The sequence below is a fragment of the Pelophylax lessonae genome (genome assembly GCF_965119305.1).
Source record: "Pelophylax lessonae genome assembly, chromosome: 7".
In the NCBI taxonomy this organism is placed as follows: domain Eukaryota; kingdom Metazoa; phylum Chordata; class Amphibia; order Anura; family Ranidae; genus Pelophylax; species Pelophylax lessonae.
In genome coordinates, this window is record NC_138774.1 from 223,856,926 (window position 1) to 223,878,169 (window position 21,244).

Sequence of the window (21,244 nt, forward strand, 5' to 3'; positions counted from 1 at the left end):
GTAAATAGGGGGCTATATGGATATCCTTGTGGTATGGTGGTCTTGCTCACATCCTCTCCTCTCTCAGAGGGGGGGGGTAACAAGTCCGCAGAGGACCACCGAGAAGGGGGTCGGAGAGACACTGCATGGGAAGGAGGGGACCCGGGGGTCTGACAATCCCAGAGAGGGGCCCACGTCCACCCCAAAAATCTCCAGGGTTAGAGGGGGGACAGCTATTTACCATACCAGGAAAAGGGTGGGCACTGCTCCTGACAGATCACTGCTCCATCGGAATAGGGGGGGGGGGGTGCTGTCGGCCAGGAGTAAGGCTGCGACTGAGGCCAGGTCGTATGCGCCCTTGCGAGAAGTTTAACTTGCAGGCCAGCCTCCGTCCAGTGGCCAGACTGGGGGGAGCCTCTGGATTTAGATTATCCAGTCGGGCAGTTGCTCGTAGATTCTCAAAGGAACAAAATAAAGATCGGAAAAAAAATAAATTTAAAAGGAAAAAACTGCCAGGACCAGAGATCCCAGCAAGGAACTGTCTTACTTCTGACTAGGCAGAAATAAAAACTGAGTGCCTATAGTTCAGAGTGGGAGTATACCCCCTGGGACTGCCCCATAGGCGCAGTCAAGCTCTTTCCTGCCTAGTGTCCTACTCCTGTAGGGGGCAGTATAACCCAATGGTCAAGATGATAAGAAGCTGTGTCCGTCAATGAACTAAAGAGAAAATAAAAAAAACTTTAAATGTGCAGAATATCGGCATCGAATATTGGCTATCGGCCTGAAAGGTGGTCGGCAAATCGGTATTAGCCCTGAAAAAAACTATATTGGTCGATCCCTAATTAAAACCATTAGCAGACTCAGATTGAAGGTAGCAAAAGTTTCATGCAGATTTCAGTTCTACTGTAAATGTGGAGCATGAACCCTATTTCCCACCTCACGAGTCTCCCTATTAGTCACTTAAAATGATGTCTGACGTACAGGGAGATAAAAGGAGATGGTGAGACCATGCTGGATTTTTACAGGAAAGGTCTAGATTTGCATTCAACCTCAGTTGCCAATATCCCTGGATTGCTCTGGTGGTTTTCACTGAAGTCTCTGCTTTTATTATCGTACATTAACTGTCCAGGTTTGCTACAAGTTTAGGCCATACAAGAACACCCCACCTCAAAGCACACATATTTGTGTGTAAAAGCAAAGTCATCCTGTGGCTATGAGCAATTTATTTTAATACAGCCAAGTTCATTGCGTAATTTGTTTCATTAGGTCATTGCCACTATGCTGCCAGACAACCATGCCAGTGGAAATTGCTCACAATACATGCTTCAACATGCCACAGTGTCTTTTACTCATGAGTAATATGTAGTAATGGTTTTATTAGCAAGAGCTGTGGTCCCCTTCCACAGGACAGAATGATGGAGCTCATGCCAATAGAACAAAGGAGATAGGTTTCAAGAAGTTTTTTTTTTTGAATTGTTTGATGCCGTGCAAAAAGAACTGGTCTTTATCTTAAATCCACCCAAAATGATACAGGGAGGCTGCAGGCAAGCTGAATCACACACCCACTTCTTATATTATATTCTATGATATATAGATGTCACTCTTCTGTTTAGTTACCAGCTCCACCAACCCACTGCAAGCATTATTTTCACTGTCCATACAAGAGTCACTTTACAATGTCAAATGCAGCAGTGGCAAGAACCCTCTGATCAGAGCACATAAAAGGAAACTGAGTCTGCAAGATCTACTGCAATCTGAGTGACAGAAGATTACTGGTCATTCAGCAAGCTTGCATAAACTTATAATCTATTATTTTAACTTTGGGTGGAAAGATACTAAGTGGTCTCATGAATCAGTCTGAAAAGCAGTGTTCTATCCAAAAAGTCACACTGCCAAATAGCATCTGCGGACAGATTATAAAATCAGAGATTATGCTTGGTTGCTGCAGACAGAAAGGATACTTTTCCCTGCAGGTAATTTTACAGACAAGGCAGCTGGTTTATTCTATACAGTAAACAGAAAGTGCAGAAAACAGTTTGGGATTAAAGATGTTTAAAGAATGAACTTTCAGCACTTATCCTTACTTGTACCTGCAGCATTCTGAAAACAAGTGCTAAAGGTAACTATTTTGCTAATGTGAACACTCTGATCCTCCTCGAGAGGTGGGGGTAAATATATATATATATTTTTTTTTTTCACATGGCTACATTTTTGTACTACTGTAATACAGTGATTTACAACAGAGTACAGGGTCCTGATCTAATGACTTCTGCTTTAATTCAAAAATCCACTCTGAGTTAGTATCTTTCACTTAACTGTTGTTCATGAGCCTAATACAGATTTCATGTATCATGATAAACTTAATAATTAGCCCCGCCCCACCGAAAAAAAAAATCATGGTAAAACAGGTGCCCTTGCAATTGACTTTTGAGCAGGCTGCAGGGACAAGCATAACGGCAAATACTGAAAGAGCATTTATCCTTTAAAATATCGGATAATCCACAGCAAGAATAAGACAAATACACAGAATGGACATGCTCTTCAATACTTGTGAAAAAAATAGGACTGATAATCATTAAATAATGCAGCGCATCAAGCAGTGAATGTGTATGAAATTCAGTGACGCCTTGCAATCAGAATTCATTTTACTATATAGAAATGTAATTCTGGGTGATCGTATAAAACTGGCATCAGAAGAAAGGACTGCTGACACCTTTGGAAACAACACACAATAAGACCAAACAAACCTATTCTTACCTATAGGAGTGCTGGGCTTGCACAGATGCTGCAGTTTGCATGCCCTGTTTACCGTCTGCAAAGTGGAATCCTTTCATTTCCATCTGAGATGACTGCAGGGAACAAGGAAAAAAAAAATCAATGTTACCATAATGTTTGTTCATACAGGCTTTAAACTGTATATCAGCATTGTGTGCAGCACCTTTTCAGCCACTCTAAAGTAACTTTGCTGAAGCACCTTTTAGCTCCAGTTTGAAAATATTAAGCACAGAAATTCACGCACAAGTAACTAAGACAGAGGAGAGATTCTGGCCTTATTGGATGGCTCACTACAAGCCATAAGCACATATCATGTGTTGCAGTAAGGCAACCTGGAGCCTGAGGTATTTTCTATCATATCTGCATTGTGAAGGTCAGGTATGCTCTCTTCTCCTTCATATCTATGGTGCAAGTCTGTAAAAAACCAGTGGAGGGAGCTTCTGCAGCAGCTGTTATGCATTGACAAGCTTATACCTTCAGCTATCTGCTGCTACAATTCGCTTTCATTTTCACGTAGATGAACACATTTAGCCCACACTTACTTCCCGTCCTGTAGTCAATACTGAAGGCTGCATTCTCCTGGGAGCACCGACTGGCAGGTTTTGTCCCTGTGGCATCTGAATAGACTGCGGTAGCAGCAGTGGCTGCTGGCCAGAGCTATACCGGGGCATCTGAAGCTGAGAGCCAGCCATCGGCATGGTTAACTGCAGAAACCAATTATTATGCATCAATTAAAGTACTATTTACAAAACTCAGGCTCACAAACACAATGTATGGGATTTTACCTGCGTGAGTGAGGAGTCAATCATCTGAGAGGTGCCAATACCTGCCGCCTGGTTCAGCTGGCTCTCATAGACCAGTTGCTGACTTCCACTCATGGGTTGGTAAGGGGATGCGGGCTGCGTCTTAACCATCTCCAGAGGCTGCATTCCCGGAAATGGGGAGTACTGAGCCTTGAGACCTGTGCCACTTGTGAGTACCATGGCACTGGGCTGGGACAAGCTGGGGTGCATGTACACCTGGGACCTGAAGATATTAAAGTTAACCATTAAGAAAACCTCTTTACGGCAAACTCAAGATCAAAGAATCTAGCAATGCCAAAACGGTTACCCAAGCAAGTCATAAGTTACTCCCTATCTAAGCACATGTTGAGACAGAGGACAGTGTGCAGTAACTAGGTTCAGTAGGGAACAAAAATGTGACTGAAACAGACAATTTAAAAGCAAGGTTCACCTTTAAAAAACAAAAGAAATAAATGCACTTTTTTTTTGCAGGGGAAAAAAAAAAAAGGATTTTTGTTTTACCATAAAATCATTTTCTCTGATGTTCATTGACGCAGCTCCAGATCTTCTTGACCCTTGGGTTTATGCTGCCCCCTACAGGAGTAGGACACTTGGCGGAAAAAAAAGTTTGACTATGTCAACAGGGCAATCCCAGGGCGTATACATCCACTTCCTGCTTTAGGTCTTCAGTTTTGTAACAAGCAGTGTCAGAACATAAAGCCCAACTCAATAGAGGGGCGGGTGCTGTGTCCGTCAATGAACATCAGAGAAAAGGATTTTACGGCAAGACAAAAATGCAGTTTTCTCTTTCGTTCACTGATGGACATCTCCAGACCATTTTGACCCTTGGGACGTCCCAAAGCAGTGTCAAGATGAGGGGTGGGAAGAACATACTTACCAAAGGCTAAACATAGCCAACCAGGTAAAACTGGAGCTCAACCAGGAACAACTGGAGCTCATCTGACAAAAACAAAAAAACTCCTTCAAAGAGGAGTAGCAAAACCTTGCCCCCAAAAGAAGCATTCGCAGATGCCAACACATCCACCATTTAAAGTTTAGTGAAAGTGTGCACAGATGACCAGGTTGCCGCCTTGCAAACCTGCACTACCGACGCCTGATGACGGAAGGGCCAAGAGGCACTAAGTGCTCTCGTAGAATGCGCCTCAACAAGGAAAGGAGGATCCTGATCCTTATTGGAATAGGCCTGCACCACCGTCTGCCTGATCCATTTAGAAAAAGTCGCAGCAGACGTGGCCAGCCCCTTACGGGGTCAATCAGGAAGGACAAATAAAGAATCCGATTTTCAGGGCGACTCAGTCGCCACCAGGTACACCCTGATTGCCCTAACCACATCCAAAGAATGTAAGGCAATTTCTTTAGGATGCTTAGGCTTAGGACACAAGGAAGGCAACACAATGTCTTCATTTTAATGGAAACTAGAGAAGACTTTAAGAAGGAAAGACTGGCAGGGACGAAGCACCACTTTGTCTCTGTGAACCACCAGATGAGGCGAACGACAAAACAACGCGGTCAACTCCGACACCCTGCATGCAGAAACATAAGCCACAAAGAAGGCTACCTTCTGTGACAGAGTAAGCAGAGAAACCTCACGAATATTTTCAAAAGGCGGTTTCTGAAGAACAGACCCCACCAAACTGAGGTCCCACGGAGGTAACGGAGATCTCACTGGGGGAGCCAGGTGGCAGACCCCCTGAACAAAGGTGTGAACCAAAAAATGTGTCCAACAGGCGCTGAAAGAAAAATCGCCAGGGCCGAAATCTGGCCTTTGAGGGTACCCAAGGCCAAATGCTGATCTACACCTCTTTGGAGAAACTCAAAAACACGAGACACTGATAAGGAATGGGGGGAGACCCCGGACCGCCCCCCCCCGAGGCTCACACCAAGCAATGTACACCCTCCAGACTCGATGATAGATCTTCCTAGAAGTAAATTTTCTAGCTTTTAACAGCATAGGAATCACTGATTCAGACACCCCCTCTATCCTTCAGCACCTGGCTTTCAACAGCCAAGCTGTTAAAGCCAGTGACTATAAAGTAGGATGGAAGATAAGTCCTTGAGCTAACCTTCTCTGAGAGGGAGTCTCTAAGGGACATCGGCGACCAGCCACACTAGGTCTGCATACCAGGACCTGTCTGAAGCCACTAGGATGACCGGAATCCTTTCTGCCTCGATTCTTCGCAGGAGTCTTGGCAGAAGTATCGGGGGAAATGTGTATCAGACGATACTGGCCCCAAGTAGCCATTAGAGTGTCTGCGGCATCAGCCAGAGGATCCCGAGACCATGCTACGAACCTCTGCACCTTCCTGTTGAGACGAGAGGCCAACAGGTCCACATCGGGAGTCCCCCACAGGAGACACAGTCAATGAAACACTTCCTGTTTGAGAGACCAGACTTCCTGATCGAACGTCTGCCGGCTGAGGTAGTCCGCCTGCTAGTTTTCTACCCTTGGAATATGCACAGCAGAGATGGCTGGAATGGACCGTTCTGCCTATCTTAGAATGCTGGCTATTTCCCGGGCCGCTAGGACACTTTTGGTGCCCCCTTGATGATTGACATAAGCCTCAGCCGTGGCATTGTCAGATTGAATCCTTACCGGATGCCCCTGCAGACGAACTGTCCATTGGGTCAGGCAAAGCCTGATCACCTGAATTTCCAGAATATTGATCGGCAGCCTGGACTCCTTCAGATTTCAAATCCCCTGAGCACAATTTGTGCCCAAGACACCTCCCCATCTGGACAGGCTGGCATCTGTGGTGGCCACTGACCAGTACAGAGGGAGAAAGGATATGCCCTGTCGAAGCACCGGAGAGCGGAGCCACCAGATCAGGGATCCCCTCGTACCCCGGCTCAACAGGATCAGATTCTACAGAAACTGCAGGTTCTTGTTCCATTTGGCAAGAATCTCCTTCTGCAGAGATCTGGTATGGAACTGAGCAAACGGAACCCCCTCGAAGGTGGAGACCATCAAGCCCAGCACTTGCATACAAGCCCTGAGAGATGACCGCCGGCTTGATAACAGGAGCCGTATTGCATTCTGCAACTTCTGGCGTTACATCTCCGGAAGAAACACCGGGCTGAGGCTATGTCCAGAGTCAGGCCCAGATAATCCAGCTTGGTGGACAGGACCAAAACAGATTTTTGGAAACTCAGTTTCCAGCCGAACTCTTGCAGAGTTCGCACCAAAATGTTTTAAGGCATTCGGAGACATCGCTAGCAGAAGGAAATCGCCCAAGTAACCCAGTACCGCAATCTCCTTCTGCCTTAGCAATGCTAACACCGGGGCCAACATTTGTGAACACCCGAGGAGCTGAGGCGAGACCAAAAGGTAACGCCACCATATGATAGTGCTCCTCGCCCATGGCAAAGCGAAGGAAATGCTGACGCACGACATTTATTGGAATATGAAGGCAAGCGCCTTAATATCGATAGAGGCCAGGAAATGCCCTTGATGAAGGGATGCCACTACCGTGTGAACGGACTCCCATTCAAAATTTATGAACCCAGACAAAGCGGTTGGCCTTGAGGTCCAGAATTGGACAGACCTTGCTTTTCTTCCTGGTAACAGTAAATAGGTTTGGGAAAAAAAAAAAAAAAACCCGAAATAGCTTTGATTCCGGAACCGGTACAATGATCCCATGTGAAAGCAGATCCTGTACCACCTCAAAGACCTCGCAGGCGATCTGGGGCCAAAAGATGGCTGGAAGGGAAGAACCTTGCAGGAGGCAAGGACCGTAACTCGATCTTGTAACCAGAACAAATTAACTCGTGGACCCATTTGTCTTGAATCAAGGACGTACACGGATCCGGAAAGAAGCGAAGATGTCCCCCCACCCCAGATAAGGGTGAGGTTGCCCCTTTAGGCAGAAGTGGGCTTGTCCGCCGTCCCAGAGGAACCCACTCTTGACTTACCAGGCCCTCTTGGAACCCCCTGCGGGGTCACGGGCGGCTTTTGATCCCTTTTCCTTAGGTCCTGAGGGACAAAAGGACCGCTTATGTGCCAAGAAGAAAGGGCCATGTTTGCAACGAGACTCTTCGCTCCTGGTATTCTGTGCAAGCAGAGTACTCTTACCTCGAGTAACACCCTTAATGATCTTTTCCATGGAAGCTCCCAACACACAGTCTCCTACAAAAGGGAGATCAGTCAATACTTGCTTGGAAGCCTGGTCCACAGACCAGTATTTCAGCCATATCATGTGGCAAAGAGTCAGCGCGGTCATGGACATCCTGCAGGCTAAGCGTGCCGCATCCAGAGAGGCATCACAGATATACTGCAACCCGCCAAACCAACTGGTCCTGCCAGCTCCGCCAGGTCAGGAGAGACTGTCCCCCCTTCAAAATCTTGGCGCTGGAGCCAAGCCCATTCTGTTAAGGTCTGGGAAACCAAGGTTAGGGCAAAAACCGGCCACAGAATGGTACCGGCCATGGTAAAAATGTATCGGACCAGAGATTCAGCTCTCTTGTCAAAAGAATCCTTAAAGGACGGAGAGTTCTCCACTGGGAGAAGGGTGGCTTTATTCAACCTGGAAACCTGTGAGTCCACCACTTAAAAAGGATACCTTTTAGCGAAGCGCTTAGGGACATCGACAGTGCCTTTGGGGGGACCCCACTGACTCGCGACAATGTTGTCAAAATAGGCGATAAAGGGAAACACCTTTGCCGCTTTGGAGGCTCTGCGGGTACCAAATTGCAAATGCGAAGCTGATGCAGCAGTAGCTGCGTCCTCTAATTTCAAAGTTTCCCATACTGATACGCATGGGTGAATGGGGGGTGGTGTGTAGAGGAACCACGATAGTGAGGGGGAGCGACATAAGGGAAGGAAGGGCACTCGACGGTCCGACCAACCCAGGGAGAGGCCCACGTCCACCCCGAAAAACCACCAGAAGGGAGGGGGGACACTACTCACCACACCTTTGGACCGGACAAGCACCGCTCCAGGCAGACCACCGCAACATATTGGAATAGGAGTGCAGCGGGCCAGAGGCACGCTGGGACTCAGGTCGTGACCAGGAACATGACCAGGGCTATGCCTCCTCGCGAAACGTTTAACTCTTCGGCCAGCCCCATCCGGTGGGGCTATGTTGCGGCCAACCTAGCCCGGAGCTAGGGTCGGGTCACACTCACTGGCCAGACTAGGAAGACTAAGGATCTAGGATATCCAGCCCGTCACCCAGTCCGGCAGTTAATTGTAGTTCACACGGGAAGAGAAAATGGAAGAATAATTTCAGTTTACAAGAGAAAAATGCAAGGACCAGAGATCCCCGCAAGGAGCTAAGTCCTTACTCCTGACTAAGCAGAAAAAAAACTGAATACCTATAGCAGGAAGTGAGAGTTTACCCCCTGGGACTGCCCTATAGGCGTGGTCAAACATTTTTCCGCCTAGTGGCCCAATCCTGTAGGGGGCAGCATAAACACAAGGTTCAAGAAAATCTAGAGCTGTGTCCGTCAATGAACAAAAGAGAAATAAGCATTTATTTCTAAGCAGCCTGGTTCCAGTCACTATGACAGCATTTAAACTGAAAAATTGTCTGGTAGTAGGTGTATAAAGAAGCTGGCACTCAGGTAGATAAAAATTTACAACTAAATACATATCAAAGTGTCACTATATACTTTTTTTTGTTTGCTTTTCTATCATGTATATCAATCACAGTCAGTGAGCCAATAAGGAAAAACAAAGGGTGGGGCCGAGTTGCTGCTCTGTGTGTAAATCGAGCAGCGGCTTGGGAGTGCATCTGCTCAGGTGCCCCCACAGCAAGCCGCTTGCTATGGGGGCACTCAGCAAGAGGAAGGGGCCTGCAGAGCTGCCAGGGGACCCGAGAAGAGGAGGATCTGGGCTGCTCTGTGCAAAAAAATAGTAAAAAGATCACAAATCATTTATTACAGTAAACACTCCTTTCCGATAACATCAGACAGTAAGTATACATCTGCGTTTAGTAGTAGCCCCATGATCATTTCTCTCAATTAAAAACAATAGGTATTGTGGGGAGTGGTCGGGGGAAGAGGGACAAAAGCACAGAATGAGTAATTTGTGTAAATCTTTATTTATTTTTTTTATATGTCAGCAGCAAGCTGCTACATACAATTCTCCTGGAAAGTATTTGCAGCTCTTCATTTTTTCCACATTTTGTTATGGTACAGCCTTATTCCAAAACTGATTAAATTCGTTATTTTCTTCAAAAGTCTACAAAATAATACCCCTTGAGGACAACATGGAAAATGATTGTTTGAAATCTTTGGAAATGTCTTAAAAAAAACAAAAAAAAAAAAAAAATCAATCACCACATGTACATAAGTATTCACAGTCTATGCTCAATACTTTGTTGAAGCACCTTTGGCACCAATTACAGCCTTAAGTCTTTTTGAGTATTATGCTACAAGCTTAACACACCTATTACTGGGAAGTTTCTCCCATTATTCTTCGCAGGACCTCTCAAGCTCCATCAGGTTGGATGGGGAGAATCAGTGCACAACACTTTTCAGATCTCTCCACAGATGTTCAATCAGGTTCAAGTCTGGGCCACTTAAGGACATTCACAGAGCTGTCCCTTAGCCATTCCTTTGTTATCTTGGCTGTATGCTTATGGTCATTGCTCTGTGGGAAGATGAACCTTCGCCCCAGACTGAGGTCCAGAGAGCTCTGGAGCAGGTTTTCATCAAAGATGTCTCTGTACATTGCTGCATTAATCTTTCTCTCGATCCTAACTAGTCTCCCAGTTCCTGCCACTGAAAAACATCCGCACAGCAGGATTCTGCCCCCACCATGCTTCACTGTAGGGATGGTATTGGCCAGGTAACAAGCGGTGCCTGGTTTCCTTCAGACATGATGCTTGCCATTCAGGTCAAAGAGTTCAATCTTTGTTTCATCAGACCAGAGAATTTTCTTTCTCATGGTCTGAGAGTCCTTTAGGTGCCTTTTGGCAAACTCCAGGTGGGCTGTCATGTACCTTTTTACTAAAGAGTGGCTTTCGTCTGGCCAATCTACCATACAGGCCTGATTGGTGGAATGCTGCACAGATAGTTGTTCTTCTGAAAGGTTCTCCTCTCTCCACAGAGAAACGCTGGAGCACTTTCACAGTGGCCATAAGGTTTCTTGGGTCACCTCCCTGACTAGGGTCCCCCCCCGATCGCTTAGTTCGACCGGGCAGCCCTCTCTAGGAAGAGTCCTGGTGGTTCCAAACTTCTGCCATTCACAGATGATGGAGGCCACTGTGCTCATTGGGACCTTTAATGCTGCAGAAATGTTTCTGTACCCTTCACCCGATCTGTGCCTCGATACAATCCTGTCTTGGAGGTCTGCAGACAATTCCTGGGACTTCATGGCTTGGTTTGTGCTCTGACATGCGCAGTTAACTGTGGGACCTTATATAGAGAGGTGTGTGCCTTTCCAAATCATGTCCAATAAACTTAATTTACCACATGTGAACTCCAATCAAGTTGTAGAAACATCTCAAGGATGATCAGTGGAAACAGGATGCACCTGAGCTCAATTTTGAGTGTCATGGCAAAGGCTGTGACTACTTATGTATAAGTGATTTTTTCGTTTTTTAATTTTTGCAAATCTATTAAAAATAAGAAAAAAAAAAACACTTTTCACATGGTCATTATGGGGTATTGTTTGAAGAATTTTGAGGAAAATCATGAACTTTTCACATGGTCATTATGGGGTATTGTTTGAAGAATTTTGAGGAAAATCATGAATTTAATCAATTTTGGAATAAGGCTGTAACATAACGAAATGAGGAAAAAGTTAAGCACTATGAATACTTTCCGGATGCACTGTAACTGTGCCAGTGGAGAATGCTCTATATACACACATTTTATCATGTACATACATACATATATATATATATATATATATATTTTTTTAAATGCTGTTTATTTTAGCAAGGTATACAACAGTGTACACAACAGTTACAACTGTAACGCGAGATACAAAAAAGAAAAAAAAAATGCAAACAATCGATCAGCACCAGTTGTCAGCTCAGCTCCAAACAGCATGATATAGACATCAATTCCAAAAAAGTTTTATCCACAAAAAGTACAAAAAAGCAACATCTGCCAGTAATTGGCCGCCATACAGCATAATTGGTGTTTGCAGTATAATGATAAGTGCGACCTAAACTGCTAATGTAGCAGCATCTCTGGAAAAACATTTCAAAGAGTTCTATGGCACACGGAATCCACTCCAACCTCAGTACATAATAGGAGGGCAGACATGTTAAGCTTAAAACATTTAATGGGAAAATGCTCGATATTAACACGTAATGGGACTTGCTACGGCATCTAATAGGGGGAATGCCAGCTGGTCATTTCACCTTGTTACCAGCAGCTATCAAACCTAAAACATCAGTTTGCTACTAAGGATACACCTCCAACCACCCTTTGTATAAACAGTAAATGTTGCAAGACAAAAACATTTCCTGTTTCGCTAGTCATACATTAAGTTACCTAAAAGGCTGAATTGAGTTGTACATTTCTTGTGACTGGGAAACAGGGAGTCCTCCACGCATACTAAGCTGGGCCTGAGCCTGCAGAGAAGTGTGAAGAGAAATGGGGATCTGCTGGGCTGCTGCTGCCTGCAATAAAGACAGAAAAGGTAAACATTACTATTTAAACAGCATCAACCCTCTATGATCTTTTCAACATTAATGCCAGGGTACACTGTTTGTACTTCGACTTTTAAAAGAGGAACAGATATATGAAACCTAAACCTAAGTACAAAGCCAGAAAGGTCTTCACCAAATGGTAAGGAAAAAGTTAAAACCTCTATCTTTGGGAGAAATGTACCCTCAGTTCATGTCCTGGAGACAACATGTCACCAGGGAAGGAAGTATTGGGATACTTTTCTATTGGGACAGGTGGTGTTGGTGAGTCCAGAAACAAAAAATCTATATTTTTTTTTTGTCCACCTTTCTCAGTGATAATCTCACCCTTGTGGAAGTGAGGAACAATCAGACAGTAATTTTTGACAATTAAAAGCTTCTTGTCCACTCGTTAAACTTTAAGATGCAAACAAGAAAACAGGCGAAGCGCCTCTTAAGTGCAGTACATTTAATAAGATGAAGGCACACAAAGTTATGGCAACTCACAAGAAAGTAAATGACAAACGGCTCGATCTGGAGTCAGACGGTGAGTAAGCAGTCCAAAGCCCAATTCCGGGAGAGAAGAGGAGATGAAAAAACCTGCCGGTGGATGGAGGCGGAGGACAAGAAGATGCCGGCTGATGTCTTCTGGGACCGGCTGGTACTCTCGTGGCGGGCTGGAGCGCAGCGTCAGCCGCGTGACGTCAACAGGGTCAAGGAGTACACGACGCGTTTCAGAGCATGCGCCAAGCTCGTGGGGAGCATGTGCGCTCTTTTCTCAACTGTTCATATGAAGACCGCTCTGAGCCGGAAATTTATATAGACGTAATTCATAGATGGGAGTATGCATAGGACGAGGCAACCCATCCTTCAGCCTAATCATCTTCATTGTTCCTTCACCTTATGGAATTCCCCTATCGCCTTGTTATGCCATATAGGTAACTTGTTTTTATTCCCTATTTTAACAATCGTCATTTTGTCATATCCTCACATCGACCCTACCACACCAGACCAGAGCGCCAGCTAATTCTTTATTTAACCTTTAAGATGTCCACAGCTGTCCAACTGAGGACAACATGTGCGCAACAGCAAACACATGCTAACAGGCCCACTCAAAACAAAAACAAAGGACTGCATGCAGCTCAAAGGCCGCTCTAAAGGACCATAAACCCAAAGCCGACGCGAGATGAGGCCTGAACATCCACCTGGCAGAACATGGAAGTGTGAACTTAAAAGACTAGCGGGCAGCCTTGCAAATCTTGGAAAGAGGATGGCTTGATGCCCAAGAATCACTCACAATTCTAGTAGGGAGTGCCTTGACAGGAAATAACAAAACCCAATCTTTAAGACTTGCCTGAGCCACGATAAGTGGTAAAATGAGACAAGCTGGTGCACTTTTACAGGGACTATTAGGAATGGCAAAGAGTCAGTTTTTCTGGAGGAAGCAGTGGCTGTGAGACACTCAGTCCAAACTATATCCAGGCAATTTGGGAAAATCTGCTGATGAACTAGAGTCCTGGCTGAGGTAAAAGCTCGAAACTACCTTAAGTAGGAAAGGGAGTTGTGATGTCCTTGTGTTAGACCAGGAAGGGTTTTTACAGGTCAGACAGTTGTCTTGCAGAGTTGATGGCTACAAGAAATTAATGGAGAAAAGGGACCGGTTGAACTCTGTGTGTACCCCCCACCCCGATCCACTGTCAGAATACAATGTCTGCGTGGAGGGGGATGGGGATGAGGGGGTGTCAAGGGTGGCGTTTCCTGCAGTCACATCACTGTGGATGTAGAAGCCTGTTTTTTACATTGTGAGAATGCCTGATTTAGAAATGCCCCTTCCTTCCGAGCCTGGGCTTTACCACCCTGCTTTACTGTGTCTTGTTTATAGACATGGTTATTAAATAGGTGTTTAGGACAGAGGATCCAGACCATGTTAACCTCCCTGATGATATTCCCAAGTGTGCGAGCCACATTAATATACAGTGCCAAAAGTGGTAACCCTGAGCCACGCTCGGGATTAACCCACAATCACACTTACCTTCTGCTACGATCGACCCCCGTCATCCTCCGCCAGCACCTGTCTTCCGGTTCCCTTCCCTGCGAGCGCCGCGGCGCAGGGGGGTGGAACCGGCGGGAAATTCAAAAAATAAACAGATGACATGATACAGTGTAATCCTGTTAGCATTACAACTTTGTATCAAGCCATTTCGCCACAGCTTTTCACCTAGTGGTTTTTCCAGTGCCTTGCCTGTACTTTTTCAATTCTTTGTGCCTGGAAAATTGAGAACATCCGTGGTGTCCAAAAAGCATTTTTTTTTAGCTCAAAAGTGCTTTTAGATGAACTGGAAAACAGCGACAAAGAATCGGAATTAATTGAACTGAGCGAAAGTGATTTGTAGGAAAATTCATCATCAAGTACTGAAAGCGACGACAGCGACATTTCTGCGACTAAGCTCAGCGATGTGAGAACTTGGTGCTCTATTGACTGTGGTACGGATCAGGCAGCGCCCCCAAGATTCCCATTTACTGGGGCACCTGGTATGAAAGTTGACATTGTCCATAACAACCCCTTGGCATACCTACAATTATTTCTGAACGATGAGGTTATTGAAAAAATTGTTACAGAGACATACCGGTACAAAGGGCAACAATTGGCTACGCATCAGAAGTTTGCAAGATGCAGAAAGTGGGAACCAGCGACCAAAGAGGACAATAGGAAATTTCTGGGCCTAATAATTTTTCAGGGAGTGGTGGGGAAACCCCTGCAGAAGTGGTATTGGACAACCAATACATTATTTGCCACTCCATTCTTTGGCACGGTCATGTCAGATTACAGATTCTCCCTCATAATGAAATATCTCCACTTCAGAAACAATGAAGAATTTGATGAAACTACTCATCCTGCACCAAAACTAAAGAAAATTTGGGAAGGATATCAAATGATTCTACAGAATTTCCAACGGAGCTATGTGCCATGAAGAGACATCAGCATAGATGAAAGTCTAATGGTCTACAAGGAAAGGCTCAGCTGGGTGCAATACATTGCATCAAAGAGGGCACAATTTGGCATAAAATCCAGCATGCTATGTGAATCATCAACTGGCTAAATTTGGACAAAGCCGATGTCTATGGAACCGTAAGTTAACCGGCGCAACATGCCGCCTATGTTTAGCAAAAAGAAGCTCAAGACAGGAGAAATGGCTGCCTGGCAGAAAGACAAAATGATGGCACTGCGATGGCGGGACAAGAAAGATGTGTGCCTAATGAGTATAGTGCTTAATACCTCCACTGTTATGGTACGCATGAAAGGTGGGAAAGAAGTCATGAAGCCACAAGTAGTGATAGACTACAACACCACCATGGGAGGTGTCGACAGAGGCGACCAAGCAATGACATTCTACCCAGCAATGAGGAAACAGCAAAAGAAGTACTATAAGAAGATCTTCAGACATCTTGTTGAGAAATGCTTGTGTAAACAAAAAAAAAAAAAGAGTGACAAGCCTGTGATTTATTCTGACTTTATTTGGAAAGTTGTCAAATATATCTTTCTGAATCACCAAACACCATCAATGGCTGGGAATAGATCTGTTGGCGTTGTCAACCTGGAACGCCTGTGTGGTCCTCACTTCATGGACTACATCCCACCAACTGAGAAAAAGTCAGCAACATTGATGCATGGAGGACGTCATCGCGGCTACCCCCTGCCTCTTCCATGACAGCCCTGCCAGCGCACTCCAAAGTTAAAACAAATTAGTGTCAGTGACTCCGTTTCAGGGACCCTTCCTTTATAAAGACACCCCCAGCAAGCTCCGCACATCCCATTGCTCCCTGGGAGAAGAGTCTCTCTCATAGCAGTCAGATCCTGGCTCCTCCCGGAACTATATCTCCCATACTTCCAAAGTCACTGTCTTTGCAGAACTTTAATAACAAATAACCGCTTGAACAATGCCAGCTGTGCGACCAGGAGATACATATATATATATACACACACACGTGATCCGATGCCCAGCTGCTGCCCTGTTGAAGTAAAACTGCTACAGGGCGGACCTAAAGCGGTTAATAATGGTGGAAACCCTTTTAACATTGAACTAGTCTCTCAGTAAAACCATCTCCTCAGATCCCTTCAGAGTACATAGTGAAGGGTCAGCAGGATCTATTGAAACATCCCAGAGACCAATACACTCTACAATATATTAACTCTACTGCATTGTTCAGACCTGTTGATATCCTTGTTGTTGAGGTATCGTCTGCTGGACTAGGCGGGGCTGGCCAGGAAACATGTGACTTTCCAGATACAGCGGAGTGATGTGATTACCTAAAATAAACAAGCAAAAGTTGTAAAATTAAAATTCTCTAGTAATAGCAACACTGATGGTAAAGGGTAGTTATCCTGTTTTAAAGCAGAACTGCTCTCAAAATGTATTTTCCTTTTCTGGATAGAATGGGGTAAAGGCTTCAGTCCTTACCAGAGTTTCAATGATCTACACCATAGCATGGTATTCTAGGACAGTGGCAGATCACCCAACATGAAACCAAACCATTCCACACAACATTTAAAGGGAAACTCCAATCAAAAATGAAAAATTTCCTATTATAGTGTGTTAAATATCTTTATCTTTGATATTATTCATTTTCTAGCTAGCGGCTTGTGTAGCTTAGAAAGTCTTATCTAAACTAGAAAAACAGCTTCTTCCTGTCCTTCAATGACAACGTTATCTCCCTTTATCTGAATTTGCTAATCTGTCTTTCACTTCCTGAAAAGGTTGCCGGTCTTTCTTAGACAGACAAGTCTAGACCTGCCCAGCCCCACCCCCATCACCCCTATGCTTTACAAGATCTCCTCCCATCTTGAGAGAGAGAGAGAGAGAGCGAGAAAGAGAGAGAGAGGGGTCACATGACCGGCGCAATATATGAAAGAAATAAGGTACAAAGGAACATTTTTGAAAGTTTAGAAGGATACAGATCAATTTCTATTGCTCATTACATGTGAGTAATGAATTTTAGGCTCTTGTTTCCACTAGTGGGACTTGTCATGTGACTTTGGACACAAAGTCACATGACAAGTCACAGCCCACTGATTTCAATGGCACCCGTTCCAAACTATGCCACTTTGAAAATCAGCGACTTTGAAAAGGTGCCTGCACTACTTTGAGCCAGAGAATGTAAAGTTAGATCAAAGCTGCACTCAAAGTCACACTCTAAATCGCACAACTTAAGAGGCGCACTAGTAGAAACGTAGCCACTAGACTAGTGTGCGACAGTGCAGCTTCGATCCAACTTTACACTCTGGATCAAAGACGCATCAAAAGTTGCATCAAAGTAGTACAGGTACCTTCTAACTAGTTGCATAGATGGGAACAGGTGGTATTGAAATCAATGGGCTGTGACTTGTCATGCGACTGTCCAAAGTCACATGAAAAGTCGCACTGGTGGAAATTGAGCTTTAGTCTACGTTTCCACTATTGCAATTTAATGTGCGACTTTGAGGCTACTTACCTAACTACTCTCTCTGGATCAAAGTCGCATCAAGGTAATGCAGGTACCTTTTCAAAGTCGCTTATTTTCAAAGTCACATAGATGGGAACGCTGTGACTTGTCAAGCGACTGTGTCCAAAGTCACATGACAAGTCACACTAGTGGAAACTGAGCTTTAGCCTATGTTTCCACTATTGCGATTTTAAGTGCGACTTTGATGCAACTTATCCAAGTACTCTCTATGGATCAAAGTCGCATTAAAGCAGTGAGGGTACCTTTTCAAGGTCACCGATTTTCAAAGTCGCATAGATTGGAATGGTGCCATTGATTAGCCGCACTAGTGAAAACGTAGACTTAGTGGTTGTCTGTACTATGATCATTGTAGACTGTGTCCTGTGTGAATTATTTCTTCATTTTCTCATTTTAGGATGTATAATGCATCCTTACTGATGAGAGAACACTGGGCGGGAACCTATGATCAGCCCCTTCTATTCTGTATATGCCCACTGGCTACACAAACAGTGTCCCTCCCTGGAAGTGATGTCACTAGCTTTCAGTAACCACACCCACTTGCTGCTCTTGGACTCAGCAGGAAGTGGTATTAAGTGACAGCACTGATTACTGCAAGAAGACACAGAAGGCTGAACTCCGCTGACATAGATTGCAGGAAGAATTTAAGGTATTAGGCTGTACTTCCGCTTTAACACCAAGAAATCAGTATTGGAGCTCCTGCTGTAAAGAGAATCATCCTCATTTTAGGCAAAGTGATTTTTTGGGTTCGGGGTTTCCATGAAATCTCACTTCCCCACCCACTGGTACTCTTCCCTTTCTTTTTTTTATAATCTTTATTTAAGACAAAACATGTTATATCAACATTTCCAGTAAAGCAAAACCATAGGTTTAAAGGGACATGCATAAAATTTGAAGTACAAGTATTATACAAGAGAATAATAGCAAGAACAATGGTTGTATAGCAGAGTAACACAAAGGCTCTCCCCATTCCCCCATGGTTCTGTAGGCAACTAGTATGCATATAAGAGAAAACAAAAATAAGACAAGTCACGATTTTCTGGCCACCCTCCAGGCTGATAGCTGATATTAGGTGCAGATATTCTGCACATGTAAAGTTTTTACTTTTACATTATCAATTTTATTGCTGTCACAAGGAATGTAAACATCTCCTGTGACAGTAATAGGCAGTGACAGGTACTTTTTATGGAAAGATCTGGGGCGTCTAAAAGACCCTAAACCCCTCCTCTGCACTTAAAAGCATTAAAAACGCCAAGTTTGGCTGTTTTGAGTGCTGTCCTTTTTTAAAAAATCTGGCGCCTTTAGGGCTCCAGTACCTGGAAGTGACGTCATGAGACCAGAGACCCGTTCAGAGCCGAATGTGGCTTTGTTCGGGTCTTCGGCCAGGCGGCGGATGTGCCGGTCGGTTTTGCTCGGGTCTCCGCGTGGGACGAGAGACTTGGGCGATCCACAGAAGGCGGCGGGAGGGGACATCCCCTTCTGCTCCTTGTAATGACAATCGAGCGGTTTAACACTGCTCAAATGGAAATGAAAATTATGACCCTACAAAGTGCTAAATTCAAAGACACCACTAAAATCAAACTGAAAAAATTATGCAGCAGGCTAGTCTATTTTACTAAAATTTCTGCAGAGGTCTATGCGTTCCTCCATGGATATGCCTCCCCAGGCCATCACTGACCCACCACCAAACCGGTCATGCTGAACGATGTTACAGGCAGCATAACGCTTTCCATGGCTTCTCCAGACCATTTCACATCTGTCACATGTGCTCAGGGTGAACCTGCTCTCATCTGTGAAAAGCACAGGGCACCAGTGGCAGACCTGCCAATTTTGGTATTCAATGGCAAATGCCAATTGAGCTCCACAGTACCAAGCAGTGAGCACAGGGCCCACTAGAGGATGTCGAGACCTCGGGCTACCCTCATGAAGTCTGGTTCCTGATTATTTGGTCAGACATTCACACCATTGGCCTGCTGGAGGTAATTTTGTAGGGCTCTGGCAGTGCTCATTCTGTTCCTGTTTGAACAAAGGAGCAGATACCGGTCCTGCTGAAAAGTTAAGGACCTTCTATGGCCCTGTCCAGCTCTCCCAGAGTAACTGTCTGTCTCCTGGAATCTCATTCATGCTCTTGAGACTGCGCTGGGAGACACAGAACACCTTCTGGCAATCGCACGTATTGATGTGCCATCCTGGAGGAGTTGGACTGTCTGAGCAACCTCTACAGGGTCTAGGAAACGCCTCATGCTACCAGTAGTGACAGAGACCATAGCCAAATGCAAAAACTAGTGAAACAGTCAGAAAAAATGAAATTTCAGCAAAATGGACTAGCCTGCACCATCATTTGTTCACTTTGATTTTCAGAGTGTCTTTGAATTCAGCCCTATGTAGGGTGATAATTTTAATTTCCATCAAACAATGTGGCATTCTTTTGTTAACACATTACCCAGTTCATATCAGTATAGATGTGTTCACTTTGATTTTTAGGGGTGTCTTTGAATTCAGCCCTATGTAGGGTGATAATTTTCATTTCCGTTAACTATGTGACATCCTTTTGTTACTAAAACTTTACCTAGTCCATATCAGTATAGATGTCCAGCATGATATCTTTTCCCGTTGAGATCGGAAGTGTTTTCAAAGTGTTCCTTTATTTTTTTGAGCAGTATATATGTATAAAGTTTAGGAGTAGGAAAAAATGTATATCTATATAAAACTCCCCACTCACCCAGCGCTATAAATATTTAAAAAAATATATAATATAAGTATATGGCAATGAAAGCCAAAACAGCTGCTGCTATAAAATAACAAATATGTAAACTGGGTGTTACCGATTTAATAAGATGTAGAATGCAGTGACACTAGCAGCGCTAATATATCATGAGCATGAATACATGACATATATATATATATATATATATATATATATATATATATATATATATATATATATATATAAATACGATACAATAATCAAAATGAGTGATAGAAAACTATATATGGTGATCACAGAATAAGTTCAGCATGCAAAAAGAGGGAATGAAATGAACAAAAGTCCAAATCACATCAACTGAATTATCATGCATATATATATGTATATTTTTATTAATAAATAAGATAGGTTTAAATTACCTGGAAGAGAAGCTGAAGGGGCCACTGATGCAACAGGCATGGGAGTCATAGACACTCCTCCGAAGGAGCTGTAGTTGACACCAGTGGAGGTGCTCCCACTAGAGGGTGGCTGTATCCCTGAGCCAGGGGCTGCTGGGGAACTCTGTTCTGGCAAACTGGGAGAGTTCTCCCAAGCCTTACGGGCAGACTCCATCTGGAACAAAAAAAAATAAAGCAAAGTTAATAAACTATTCCTGTGCATGAACGAAAGGGACATCATCCCACACCCACCAATTATAACAGCCAAAGGCCAGTAACCGAAAGAAGCCAAGGAGAAGATATAGGCACGAGACCTTGCAAACTTCGGACTGTTGGAGGATAGGCGACTATTCTAGTCTTTAGTTCCACTTTAAGGAAGCTGGAGGGTTTTTCCAACTCCTTTGCCTGGGCACTGGATACATGCAATAAATGTGTTTCTGGCTTTAAAATGAAAAGAAAAAAATC

At 44.3% G+C, this 21,244-nt stretch overlaps 1 protein-coding gene across 1 annotated transcript in view; it reads right to left on the reverse strand.

Moving 5' to 3' along the window:
* PRRC2B (proline rich coiled-coil 2B) overlaps positions 1-21,244 on the reverse strand; it is a 327,590-nt gene that overhangs the window by 88,833 nt on the left and 217,513 nt on the right. The window contains exons 24-29 of the mRNA XM_082264226.1: positions 20,762-20,954; positions 16,348-16,445; positions 12,003-12,130; positions 3,540-3,780; positions 3,297-3,458; positions 2,737-2,828 (exon numbers count right to left, since the gene is read on the reverse strand). Coding sequence (XP_082120352.1) covers positions 2,737-2,828; positions 3,297-3,458; positions 3,540-3,780; positions 12,003-12,130; positions 16,348-16,445; positions 20,762-20,954 — 914 coding nt within the window. The remainder of the gene's footprint in view (positions 1-2,736; positions 2,829-3,296; positions 3,459-3,539; positions 3,781-12,002; positions 12,131-16,347; positions 16,446-20,761; positions 20,955-21,244) is intronic.